Source organism: Naegleria fowleri, assembly GCF_008403515.1.
Source record: "Naegleria fowleri strain ATCC 30894 chromosome Unknown tig25, whole genome shotgun sequence".
Lineage (NCBI taxonomy): Eukaryota > Heterolobosea > Eutetramitea > Acrasida > Naegleriidae > Naegleria > Naegleria fowleri.
In genome coordinates this window covers 1-12665 of record NW_025407957.1, presented here as the reverse complement: position 1 = coordinate 12665, position 12665 = coordinate 1, and the positions used below count along the sequence as shown (strand labels likewise).

Sequence of the window (12665 nt, the reverse complement as noted above, 5' to 3'; positions counted from 1 at the left end):
TTTTTCACTCTCTTCATCCTCTTCGATGTCATCTTCCCAGTCATTAGAGTCCATGAATGTGGCAGAACACAGCATATTTTCTTCGTTCTTGTCATCTTCATCCACACATGAAATGTCAACAAACTGCTTCAACCAAAAAAAAACAATACTGGCAAAGTATTTCAAGTCTAGCTTCTGTGGTTTTGTTTTCAACAACTAGACACTCTTCAAAAATTTCAGATCACGAAATTCTACTCTTGTTTTCGTTGATTTCACATCACTACACCAATCAGGACAGGTTTTTGTGATTTGGAAAACACAAAAGCGTATCCATCGTCAAAATTAAATATTTGTTTCTTCATATCTATTTACAATATCCTCTTTTCCAAATTCAGTGCAGTCCAAAAAAATTAGTCGAAATGTCTGACAGTTCCGATGATCATGACAGGTATGGATCTTTTCGGAATCTTTGCTCGGAATAACATTGTGTACACAATAGCTCGAGCTCTGAAGGTGAATTGTGTGACCGGCTTGGTCAACTATCTGTTAGTGAAAACGTTACTTTGAGAGATGTTGTACGACAATACGGTTTAGATAATGTCGTTGGATTGATTGACGATTTGAACGAGATATTACGTGAAAACAAGTCATCAATATCAGCCAAAGCTATCGAACCAAAATTGTATATTATTAAAATTTCGAGCCTAGAAGTTCATACAGAAACAAATAATGCATACAGACCATGTTCGGGCTTCATGGTTGCTAAAGTTGGAAAAACAGAACAATTTGGTACCAAAAGATGCGATTTGATTATTGCTGGATTGAAGAAACTGGGATATGAGGCGAACCTTTTCAAAACATCACATGCACACGAACACGAATCAGAAAAAGATTACAGAGAAAAATTGGCAGTTTTCTCTGTTCCGTATGAACTGTTGAAGAAATTGGGTTTTGATTATACTTGGGGTCTTACTGAGTACGTTGTTATGAATTCCGATGGTACTTTTCCCACCCAAACCCAAAAGAATCAGGATTTGTTTATTTTTGACAAATGTAATCGACAGTTGTATACTAAGAAGGGTGACGCTATTGATACTCCGGACCTTGTTGACACTCCGGTCAATTGTGTCAATTGTGGCAAATCTGATGATATTAGCAAATATTTTAAATGTAAACAGTGTCATGAGTACCATTGCTCAGTTTGTGTCTCTTTCTGCGGCCATGTTTGTTTTTATTGTGCTGGAGATGAGTGTGCACGTTGTAAAAATAATTTTTGTAGCGAATGTGTTAAACAATTGGATGGTTGTGAGTGTTGTGTGTGTGACAGTGAGAAATGTAGAAGTTATTGCGATGATTGTGAAAAATACTTTTGTTCATCCCACAAAGGACATACATGTTAATCATGGTTTAAGATGGTTTGCTAAAGGTATTATTTATTTGGGCAATGGAGACTGGCCAGAGAATCATATTCAAGTAGCATGTGTTCTATAAAATTAAACGCATGATGAATATGATTGAAATCATATACCCAGTTCTTTTCTAATAGCAAGATATTCTTCTCGAATACAGTCTGTCACTTCATGAGCATTTGGAATAATACCCTTGTCACACACAACTGAAATACCAACTCGTCCATTAAAAGACATCAATGTGCTATTCACTCCAATGGGTTTAACGAGAGGAATGAATCCAACTCCCTGAATCAAGTCATGACCAAGCAACTTGAATGATATTTCGTCTTCAGGAGAATGAAGTCCTTGAACATTAGAAATGGTGAAAGTAGAAGAGGATGCTCCCCAATTGAGTAGTGACACGGCTAAGGATTTGGGTAATAAGGCAGTGGCTAACCATAATAAATATCTGTTGAAATAAGGTTGTGGCAAGAATTTGGCTAAATTCATATACTTGTGAATGATCGAAAAACGTTCTCGAAGTTTTAAGTGAATATCGAAAGGCAATGTTCCAAACAACACTCCCACAATATTGCCAGCTTCTTCTCTGGACTTGCTCGTTCGAATGTTCACACCCATTCCCAAACGAGAGGTACACGATTTCAGAATGTACTCTCTGGAAAGATTATTCCGAGGTTCACGATCTGAGCTCATTTTCAACCTGTATCGATCAATGGCGCCACTGAATATGGTCAGAAATAGGTCATTGACTTTTCCTGTGTTGGAATTGTTTTGGCTTAATAATAGAGCCACTCGCTTAAATTCTTCAACTGTGAAATATTTGTCGGTTTCATGGGTCATGTCTGCATCATGCTTCTCGTTGGATTCATTGAACCAAATAAAAGAACAAGATACTTTTCCAACTTTTGGATTCTTTGAAGATGGCTTAAACATGGTATCACTATCGCCACTAATTCCTAAATATAATACAAGTAACAAGGTTGAAAAAAACGCAAGAAACTTCAATAAAAATCCGACCACCAATGCCAGAAGTTTTCCTACGAATGGTACGTTCCTAGATATGACTATCTCTACATTATGAATGATACTTAGAGCAGAGTTCCAATTATTGTGACTTCCTTGTAACATTTTGTCGTATTTGTTTAACAGAAAATTGGTTACTTGTTCTTCATTGTCCAACAAATCGCCGACAATTATTTTCTGCAACAAGGTTCCATCTCCAATCCAGTGATGAATCTTAAAAAACAAGACAATTCCCCTTGAATAGTTCTCAATGACATAACATTGCCAAAGAGGCATTTTCGAGCCTGTCACGTATCGGACAGGAACAAACGGTGTCGTAAATATCTCACTTAGCATTTCACTCAAGATTTCATCTTCACTCATTCGTTGAAACTTTTCTTCACTCAATTTGCAATACTTGACATGATTTTCCATGCATACATTCTCCACACCAACATCGATGTATTCACATTCACTCACCACCAAACTTCTGAAACGTACAAAACGAGCCAATAATCTTTCCGAGAGTCGTTCTTCAAAGGCTTTCCGATTGAACTTGCAATCATTCCTATCATCATGGTTGAGGCTTCCCAAAGAAGTCCTTCCGAGAAGAACCAATCCACCCACTACGAGAGGCTCATCCGGTTGTTCTTGCATGAGCATGAGTTGTCCGAATTTTGAAAGCCTTCGTCTCGGTGTTGCATGATGAATATGAATGGAAGTGAGCGGCGGTGGTGAAGATTCAACGTTGATCGGTTCGGACATTTTTTAAAAGAGTCGAACATTCGAATTCATTTCCTGAATGAAAAGAATTCTTTCAGCTGTGAATGCATTCGAGAACACTCGAAAATCAAAAGAATACGGACTTTATTCTACTACTACATCGCCTGTAGAGCATACACACACGAAAGGTACATCAATGTGCACAACTTCTTTTCGCCAAGTGTATTTCATTCACAGTAATGAAACGACGCAAATACTTTTAAGATGAGCTACAAAAGGTCATTATCCATGGTCCTTACTTTTCATGAACACTCTTGAATCTTTTTCGTGTCAAATGTCCTCGCATGGTTTTTGAATGAGTATTGCGGCATGCGTTCGGTGGATGTGTTTCATGACTTCGAGGGCTTCCGCTGTGCAAGGTCGCATTGCAGGATTAGGGTCGAGACATTTTTCAAATAATTCTACGAGTGGATGAGCGTAGTGTGCGCTGGCGTTGAGCGATTTCCCTTTCGTGTTGAATAATGTGAAATAAGGATTGGTCTTTAGATTTTCTTGCCATATTCTCACAAAATCATCCTCTGAAGAAGAAGAAACTTGAAAGTTGACCTTCTTTTTGCTTAAAAATTTCAAAAAGTGAATAAAACATGCTGTACACATCAATTCCGGCATGTGAGGGTTGTCCTTCATGGTGCTCGGGGGTAGATATCGCAAAGTTCCTCCCAATATTGCTTGTCCTTGTTTGACAGAAAAACCAAAATCTGCTAACCTAACACCTTCATGGGAAATTAATATATTTTGGGGCTTAATATCGCTATGAACATAACCTTTCATGTGAACACATTCTAAAGCTTCCAATAAATCAATACACGTCTTCAAATATTTGAGCGGTCTCATGTACTTGACTTTCTTGCCTTTAGTGCTCACAAAACTTATTTGCTGAGTGAACATATCGCCAAATTTACAGTATTCAAGAATGACAACGTGTGACTGCATCTTCTTTTTGGAGGCATCGTCAATTTCTTCGTATGAATAATGATCCAACATTTTGACAACACTTCGATGTTGGAACAACTTTAAACACTCGACTTCTCTTTCGTAATCTCTGAAGGCACCGTCTTTGTATTTTTCATCACACAAACTTCGTTGTTTTCCTTATTGGTGGCCAAAAGTACCACTGCCGAAGCTCCATCGCTAAGTCTGTTCAAGATTTCGTATTGTACTTTCTTTTCTCTCCTTCTTCTACGTCTTTTTTGTTTTCTTAACAAATAAATTCGTGAAAGGTTTGATGATTGCTTTCCACGATCTAGATTTTCGTCCTGATGTCTCAGAATTGATGGAGTCTGATCTTGTTCTTGTGTTAATATCATCATTGTAATCAATTGCTGGAACAACAATGTTGGCTTTGGTGGCTACTTGTGGTTTGGGTTTTCTTGAAGGCATTAACTCAGCTCGTTCATTGTCATGATCAGACAATTTTTCTTGACAGATTGTAAAAATCTGTAACACATCAGAAATGCTTGGCCTGTCTTGTTCATGAGGAGACAAACAATCTAAGGCAATATTTAGAATCTTCTTCAAGACCACTTCCAATTGAACGTCAATTGAGTCACTGTGCAAACCTTCAGGGTTTAACGCTCTATATACTCTGTCTTTAATATTTTGCATTTCATTCTTCCAATCGTCGATATCGAGTAACTTTGGATCAATTTCCTCCTTAAACAGTACACCAAGAATCATTGTTCCTAGCATGTGAATGTCATTAGATGTGGAGAATGGTTCATTGTCATTCTCAAATGCTTGTCTTGAAAAATATGTGACATGTTCGTCGTTTAAAGTGTCTCTAATAGTTTCAAGACCAAAACTTGGTATTTGTAGAATAATCTCTGCATTAAGGATTTGTCGCAGATCATTCGCAAGCACTAGAACATTCTTTGGTAGGATACTGTTGTGACTAATATTACATGAGTGCAGTTCACTCAAAGCTTTGCATATGGAGAGAAATGTTTTGACCGTAAACTGCAAGAGATGTCATTCACAAATTCAATTTCACTGATTTAAATATTTTAAAATATCTCTTACCTTCAAACGTTCTTCTTTGTTTATCAAAATATCCTTACTGAACAAGACTCGCTCCAAATTGAAAACTTCTCCTGTCCACCCTTGCAACAATTCGGTTTTTTTGTTCAGCTTTACATTATTTCGGCAAGCAGTTGAAAAATAGAGATGAGAGGTCCGCCCTGCATCACACGTCCTTTCATATATTCCATCAATTTGAAGGTTTTCCTCCGACCTTAAACTTGCTTGAAGATAATTCAATAGTTGTTGTTCATAATACTTAATTTGTCCTCCCGAAAGAATGGACTGAGAAAAAACAAAGCAATTTCTCTCCAAAGAAGAGAGGTCGGAAAATACTGGAACATGAATATTTGTTGGATAGGAATCTTGATACAGTAATTGCAAATCAACGGAATCTAGAGTCGTTGAGGAAGAAGAGGAATCACTTCCGATATGATTGCTCACCAACTTTTGAAGTAGCAATTCATAACTTTGAATTACTTGGGTCATGATGAATCTTGTTTTTCGTCACGATAGAGGACACTATCCAATAATCTTGAGAGAGATATTTTGGAAAATGTTGTATGCGGCTTTGATGTCAGGTATTTTTTTGATTTCAGGTCGTACACGAAATGGCGCACAAAGTTTCTAAATACTCAATTTGTGAACTTTCTCGTTCATCATCAAGTTCAAAATCTGACTTGTTGAAAAAACAAAAATCTAAATATCATGATGAACAAGTCTTTGAAAAACATTAAAGAAGGATTCTTTTTTCGAAGACAGCAGGATGTGGCCACTAAATTACCATTTAATTTCATGGTAATTCTTGTACAACTTTCCATAATCCAGAGAGGCAGTAAGAATCGGATGCAGGATTCGATAAGCACCGTCACTGATGTTCAATGGAGGTTCCATAAAGGTCTCAATAGCCGATGATATCCATCCGGTGTCAGCTGAATTCATCAATATGCCCTTCTTGGCATAATAGGAAGCAGCACTTCGTGTGAGCATGTTCAATGCTGCTTTCGACATGTTTGTATGGATGTGAGAATCGGTTTTACCTTCCACGTTAAAGATACCCTCATGAGAGACCACGTTTACAATATATGACAAATGTTTGCCGGTCAATAAATCATCCATATCATAGGTACAATGACTCTCGTCAACATTTGGTTGCATAATTTCCATTAATTGAGCCACAAGAATTGTTGGAGCAATATTATTGATCATTTGAGTCTCTAACAATTCGACAGTGTCTACGTCTGGTAACTTGTATGTCCATGAGTGGTGAGTTCTATTATCCTGCTGCTCTCCAAACTCGTCAGTTTCTCCAGGTGGAAACATTTTGTCTAAATTTGAATCGAAATCCTCCTTAGTAAGATTGTACTTTTCAGTCACATCTAAACAATGTTGCCTGAGGGTTCTTTCGTCCTTGTACACTACGACTTTAGAATTGTCATTTCTCAAGACCAGTTGAGAAGATTCACTTCCATGATTAAATGATGTCGCAGAGTCTTCCTTGTTGTCAACTTTGATATCACCCAAATACTTTTCATCCAAGTACTCCTTTTCTTTTGAAAGCAAGTTTTCATAATATTTGAGGGGTCTTCTAACAGTTTGAGCAGCACTGGTAAAAGTATTGATGATTGGAAATAACAAAATCAATGTTAGTTACAGTTGAGAAGTGTTGATACTTACTTGTTAATTAAATAATCCACATGCTTAAAATTGTTTCTAATATAAGCACAGAATGACATGATAGACGCGCCATCTTTGAGGTTCAAAGGGTAGATGAATAATCTTGATTTCCATTCTTCATAGTCAGAATATTCTGAAAATTTCTTGTGAGCATCGTGGACAAATCGAGTAGTGACAATGACTGTGGCCCCATTTTCCAAAAGAGTTTTCGTAACCATGAAACCGATTTTAATGCGCCCTCCTGTCACTATTGCAACTTTGCCAGTTAAATCTCTCTTCAACTTTTTCATGTTGGAATTAAAGCTTCTACATGTGCTGCACATATTAAACTTGGAATTATCATCATCAAGATCCAAGTCGCTCGAATGTCGATAAAAACCACAACAATAACATTTCCAAAAATTATATTTTCCTATGAAATGTTGATCCAATATTGCCATTCGATAGTGTGATGATTAGGATTGCAAAAAGGTTAAATGATCCATTCATATGACAGTAACCCGTATTTGCAAATAAGTTCTGCATACATACCTCTCAAATGTGAATCAAAATAGTAATCTGTAAAGAAAATACTAGCATCGTTCATATATAATTCTCTAACACTCAAACAAAAGTAGTGTACATCTTCACTAGTCACTCTTCTTACAAAGCCATCAAACTCTTCAGTTTCTGGATATTCAATTTTTTCTAAGTCATAATCATCAAAATCAACATCCAACCACATTCCAGAGTAGTAGCTCTCCCATCCAATTGCCAAGAAGTTCTTGACGCCAATCCTTCTAATAGTCACAATATGTCTATACGACAAACTTATGTTGTTGAAAATGGAGTAAAGTCCTTCTAAATCATCTCTGTCAGTTCCTTCTCCATATAAACATTCACTTTCGTCAATTATACCAGACTCAATTTTTTCTTGTATTCTCTCAACCTTTTTTGAGCAATCATGGAAATGATCAAGAGGATGGGTGTTGGTGAACCAAGTTGTGTAACCGCGTTTGCCATATTTGTAGGCCCGACTGGTATACATCCCTTTTCCTTTGTGTTCAAAGGAAACAAAGTTATGCAATGTGGAAATACTGTTAATACCTTCTCTCACTGTGTACACATTAGTACCGTCATAGCAGAAGCGACAACAATCAATGTCAAAGAATGTCATCAATTCCTCGATTGTATCAACACGTCTCAAAATGAATTGTGCAATATTGGATGATTCTTTTCCATGAATGTTCAAACAACCGTTATTCTTCACAACAGCGTATTCATGGCCTTCGTTCTTTGCCAACTTTTCAAATTCAAATAAAATTCTCCTCAATGAAAAGTGACACTTTTCTGGTGTTTCACCATTCTGAATGCAGAAAATGTCTACATCCGAAGTACTATCCCACGAATAAATCGGGTCTCCTTTCTCAAGCATTTCAAAACGAAACCTCCAGCAACAATGAATTGTTCCTAATCATTTGTACAACATCATGCCCATATCGAAAGGCGATGTTTGTTACATGTATCAGAGTTTGAACCTACCTTATTGGAAGCGTTATGTCTCCACAAACAATCAAGTAAAATCCGAATCATATCACTGCAATTCTCTTCCACCTTAACTTTAAATTCATTCATATTTTTGACACCGAAATTCTTCCATCTCAACAAATTCATCTTATGGAAAGGGCTGTCTTTGCGAATGACTGTTCCTTCCTCGATATCTTCTTGTGAAAAATCTTGAAAGAGATTGATTAGAACGTTTCTTCTTTGTGAAAATTTGTTGGGCAAAATTAATGACGGATCATCACGCATAATATCTACTGGTTCAAAGGCAATTACATTTTCCATCCCTTTAACTATTTCTCTCCCATTTCCAACAATTTCTTTCTTCAGTTCATTATAAGTCATTGATGGGGATATCAATGGTTTAAATAAACTTGACAAGTATTTGTACTGAGTACATCTGCTATTGAGATATTCCAAACGAATGAAATCTAAACTATAAGATCTCAATTCCAAATAGACAGAATATATCCATTTGCAAGTGAGTGCCAAATTAAAAGTGGTATCCTTCTCTGCAAATAATAATATCAACGAAACACCCATGTCAGAGATGTTACCAAAAGAACCAGCCTTTTCCAAATCTCCTTTAAAATCACGCAGCACTACACACGAGTGATAAGTTTTCTTCTTCTTTTTAGGTCGAGTGTTTTCATTCATATGACTGGAAGCTTCGGAATCATCTTGATTCTCCGATGAGGATTCATCATCATCATCTTGCAGTATCATTTTGTCAGCTTCATCGTGATCTTTCTCTTCCATTTCTTCCTCGTCTTCAATTTGATCTTCCGCATCACCGCTGTCCTCATCTTCCATGAGATGTTCCTTCTTCTTGTTTCCAGCCATTTTTTCCTCTAAATTATGGAGCCGAACAATTTACAACGCCAAACGTCTTTGACGAATCAAATTGAGCAATTCGTCGTTAACCATTCGTTCGTTAATTGATAAAGTGAATTAGTAAATATTGACAGTTCATTGTTGCACGACAGCTGTTTTGTTGTTGTTGTTGGGATTTATCAATCTCCTGAAGATGTCATTGACAAATCATTATAAAGGTCATACAAAAAAGCGCCAACTTAATTACAGGTTTGAAAAGGCTCATCCTACATCGGAGGTATCACGAACCTATCAATTAGATTTATTGTGCTCACTTTTTTCGTTGTACATACAACTCCCATAATTTATTGTTTCATCATCCCATCATTCACTCATTATTTATTGAATTGAATATCACAATTTATTGATTCCTATGCAAGAAAATCACGAATACAATTCGGGTCAAAAGTGGCACCTGGGGTCGCTGCTAAAAGATGATCCCGACACCATTGGGTCAAATCAACAAAGGAGGAAGTAAGGGTTCTATTGGCAATAACATTCATCATCACCAGGGAGGAGCATCAGGTTTAAAATTAGAGCGAATTATCGGAAGTACTGTCTATAATCAACATTCATTCCAATTACACCCTTCAGCCATTCCAATGTCGGGAGCCCTTCCTTTAATGATTGGAGGTCACAGTATGAATTCTGAAATTGTGGCCTATTTGGCAGGAACCTTTGTCGTTCTTTACAACATTAAGAGAAGTAAGCAAGTGAAATATTTAGAGCACCCAACGTCGAACAAACCCTTCAGTTGCATTGCATTTTCAAAGGATGGTCAATATTTAGCAGCCGGTGAGAGAGGCCCCAAACCATCCATTGCTGTTTGGGATTTGCATCAAATATTTTCTCCTTCAATTAACAACAAGGAGAACAATAATGACACGAATGTGACATTAGAAAAACCAAAAATCACTTTTGATGTGAAGAGTAAGGAAAAAGGTCACGAACATGAGATTAAGCAAATTTGTTTTTCCAAAGATTCCAAAATGCTCATAAGTTTAGGTGCTGAAAATGAATTGAAAATCTGGGACCTTGTTCCTGCCTCTGGTCAATCATCACCTAGTGTCGGAAAGGGAGAATTGAAATTTTCAAAAAATGTGGACGAAACCAACGATATTGCTTTGGCTCCTAATGATGACAATGGTTTCATAACGGTGGGAAAAGGTTTCGTGAGATTTTGGTCCTATGCAAGAACAGCAAAATCGTCCCTCATCTCGGTCCGATCAGTTTTATGTAACCTCGATGTGTGGAAGCAAGCAAATTTTGTTAGTATTGAATCAAGAGGAAAGTAAGTTTCGTGATGATTGTGAACTAGTCGTTTGTCATCAACATTTTTCTTTTGATCCATATTGAATATGTTCTTTTGATAGGAATGAACACTCGGAAGTGTATGCAATTACTGAAGACGGAATTCTTTGTAAAATAGACCCAAAATGCAAGGAACTACAAAGCTGGGTAAACACCAAAGTCCAAAAAGCCTTCTCCATGTCAGTCTCCGATAAATACATTGCCACTGCAAGCGCGAAAGGAGTGGTTCGATTGTTTGAAACCAAAACTCTGCAATTCAAGAAGACCCTTCCCGAACCACCACCATCCACCAGTCACATTACCATGAAAAGTGTCAATAATATCAACAATAGGTACGTATGAATGATCAAGCATGATGATTGAACCATTTAAATCTATTCTTGCATTCTTTGTTGATCATTCAAATAGCTATGTCAAGCCTGCTGTATCGGAGGACTTCATACCTCCAAGTGCACTTGCTTGCGGCATTTTCGGTGAAAAGGTTGCTGTCATGTATGACGATAGGAGTTTATTTGTGTGGGATATTTCGAATCTGTCCTTAATATCCAAATATAGGTCGTTCATCAGTCACTCTGGCTGTGTTTGGGATCTTGATGTTCTTCCTGTCAATACAAAATCAAGTCTTCCACCAGGGACATTTGCCACTTGCTCCTCTGATAATACTATCAGATTTTGGAATATTGACTCGGATCAAGAAGAGAATATTCGTTCTTCGGTTGCTGGCAAAAGTGCCTTCTGTAAGGAGCTTGCTGTGTTGCACATTCCTCCCAGTGTTAAGAATGCTGACGGTGGTATTCGAAGTATCAGTTTTTCTCCAGATGGATCTGCAATTATTTCGGGTGACAAGCAAGGACATGTAAGAGTCCATGATGTGTTCAATTTTGACCCAATATACACGGAGTTTGCACACGAGTCTGAAGTTCTATGCTTGGACAGCCATCAACTACCAAACGGAGATATCATTTTTGGCTCTGGCAGCCGTGACCGTATGATTCACCTTTACAAAATGAGCCATAGAAATGTGGATGTTGTACAAACCTTAGATGACCATAGCTCCTCTGTTACTTCCCTTAAATTTAGCTCCACTACCACAAAAGACGGTGAAGTTCTCAAACTAGTCAGTATTGGAGCAGAGAAATCTGTGGTATTCAGAAGGGTTGAGGATGTTGCTAGTAAGAAGAGCGTTCGAGTTGTACGATATCAACAAACTCCATCACCTTTTTCTGTATTTGATTTGGATGTTGACATTACTGGAAAATGGGCAGTAACAGCTGGACAAGGAAAGAGAATTAACGTGTATGATATTGAATCTGGAAAATGCAAACAATATATCGAGACAAAAGACAACAAACCTGTCAAGACAGGAGTTGATAATGCAGATCCATTGAAGGTTAAACTATGCCCTGCTGGTATTATTGCTGTCACAAGTGCTTCAGACAAACATTTGAGAGTGTATTCCTTCTATCGCAGAATGCTTATTTCTAGAGTGAAAGGACATGCTGATGTTATCACCTCAATATCTTTTACGCACGATCTCAAGAGATTAATTACTACATCGGCAGATGGTTGCATTTTTATTTGGTCCATTGGCACTAATTTAACCAAACAAATGATGGAGAGAATGGATGAATTAGAAAAACTAAAACGAGCATCATCCATGATGAACAGCCCAGTTCCATCCGCTCATCACATGCAACCTTCTCAACAACCACAACCTCCTACACCCAAGTCGAGCGATCATGATATCAAAAACGTACCCATTGCTTTTTCACAGCTTCCTCCACCTCCATCTGCAAGAGGTTTACCATCTTCAGAACTCGTAAAGTCTTTGAGCAAACAGCTCTTTGATTTGGATCAAAAAGACACTTCAGAACCACATGAAGAGAACAACACTCCAATAAGGCCACTCCATCTTCACAGCCCATCTTACGAGACACGTTGCTACCTCAATGGGCTATGGGTGCTTCCCCAAAACCTACAGACAAGAAGGATGACGAAGATAAACCGCTGTCGAAATGGGCAGAACAGTGGTCGAGAAGGATAACTTTAAACTCATTGCTAATGTTGAGG

The 12665-nt window shown here is 37.6% G+C and overlaps 6 protein-coding genes across 6 annotated transcripts; 2 read left to right on the top strand and 4 right to left on the bottom strand.

Moving 5' to 3' along the window:
- Positions 1–398: 398 nt before the first annotated feature.
- On the top strand, positions 399–1470 carry FDP41_001436 (uncharacterized protein; the record flags this gene model as incomplete). The annotated part of the gene is made up of 3 exons (XM_044704520.1): positions 399–427; positions 479–955; positions 1158–1470. 3 exons carry the CDS (start codon positions 399–401, stop codon positions 1468–1470), a joined length of 819 nt encoding a protein of 272 aa, XP_044564232.1.
- Positions 1471–1499: 29 nt separating this feature from the next.
- FDP41_001435 (uncharacterized protein) lies at positions 1500–3158 on the bottom strand (the record flags this gene model as incomplete). The annotated part of the gene is made up of 1 exon (XM_044704519.1): positions 1500–3158. The coding sequence occupies one exon, from the start codon at positions 3156–3158 to the stop codon at positions 1500–1502; it is 1659 nt and encodes a 552-aa protein (XP_044564231.1).
- A 288-nt stretch (positions 3159–3446) lies between these two features.
- FDP41_001434 (uncharacterized protein) lies at positions 3447–4160 on the bottom strand (the record flags this gene model as incomplete). The annotated part of the gene is made up of 1 exon (XM_044704518.1): positions 3447–4160. The coding sequence occupies one exon, from the start codon at positions 4158–4160 to the stop codon at positions 3447–3449; it is 714 nt and encodes a 237-aa protein (XP_044564230.1).
- Positions 4161–4355: 195 nt separating this feature from the next.
- On the bottom strand, positions 4356–5681 carry FDP41_001433 (uncharacterized protein; the record flags this gene model as incomplete). The annotated part of the gene is made up of 2 exons (XM_044704517.1): positions 4356–5132; positions 5196–5681. 2 exons carry the CDS (start codon positions 5679–5681, stop codon positions 4356–4358), a joined length of 1263 nt encoding a protein of 420 aa, XP_044564229.1.
- A 291-nt stretch (positions 5682–5972) lies between these two features.
- FDP41_001432 (uncharacterized protein) lies at positions 5973–9254 on the bottom strand (the record flags this gene model as incomplete). Its single annotated transcript, XM_044704516.1, has 4 exons — positions 5973–6798; positions 6870–7281; positions 7401–8214; positions 8391–9254. 4 exons carry the CDS (start codon positions 9252–9254, stop codon positions 5973–5975), a joined length of 2916 nt encoding a protein of 971 aa, XP_044564228.1.
- Positions 9255–9718: 464 nt separating this feature from the next.
- On the top strand, positions 9719–12639 carry FDP41_001431 (uncharacterized protein; the record flags this gene model as incomplete). Its single annotated transcript, XM_044704515.1, has 3 exons — positions 9719–10575; positions 10658–10927; positions 11004–12639. The coding sequence occupies 3 exons, from the start codon at positions 9719–9721 to the stop codon at positions 12637–12639; spliced, it is 2763 nt and encodes a 920-aa protein (XP_044564227.1).
- Positions 12640–12665: the final 26 nt, after the last annotated feature.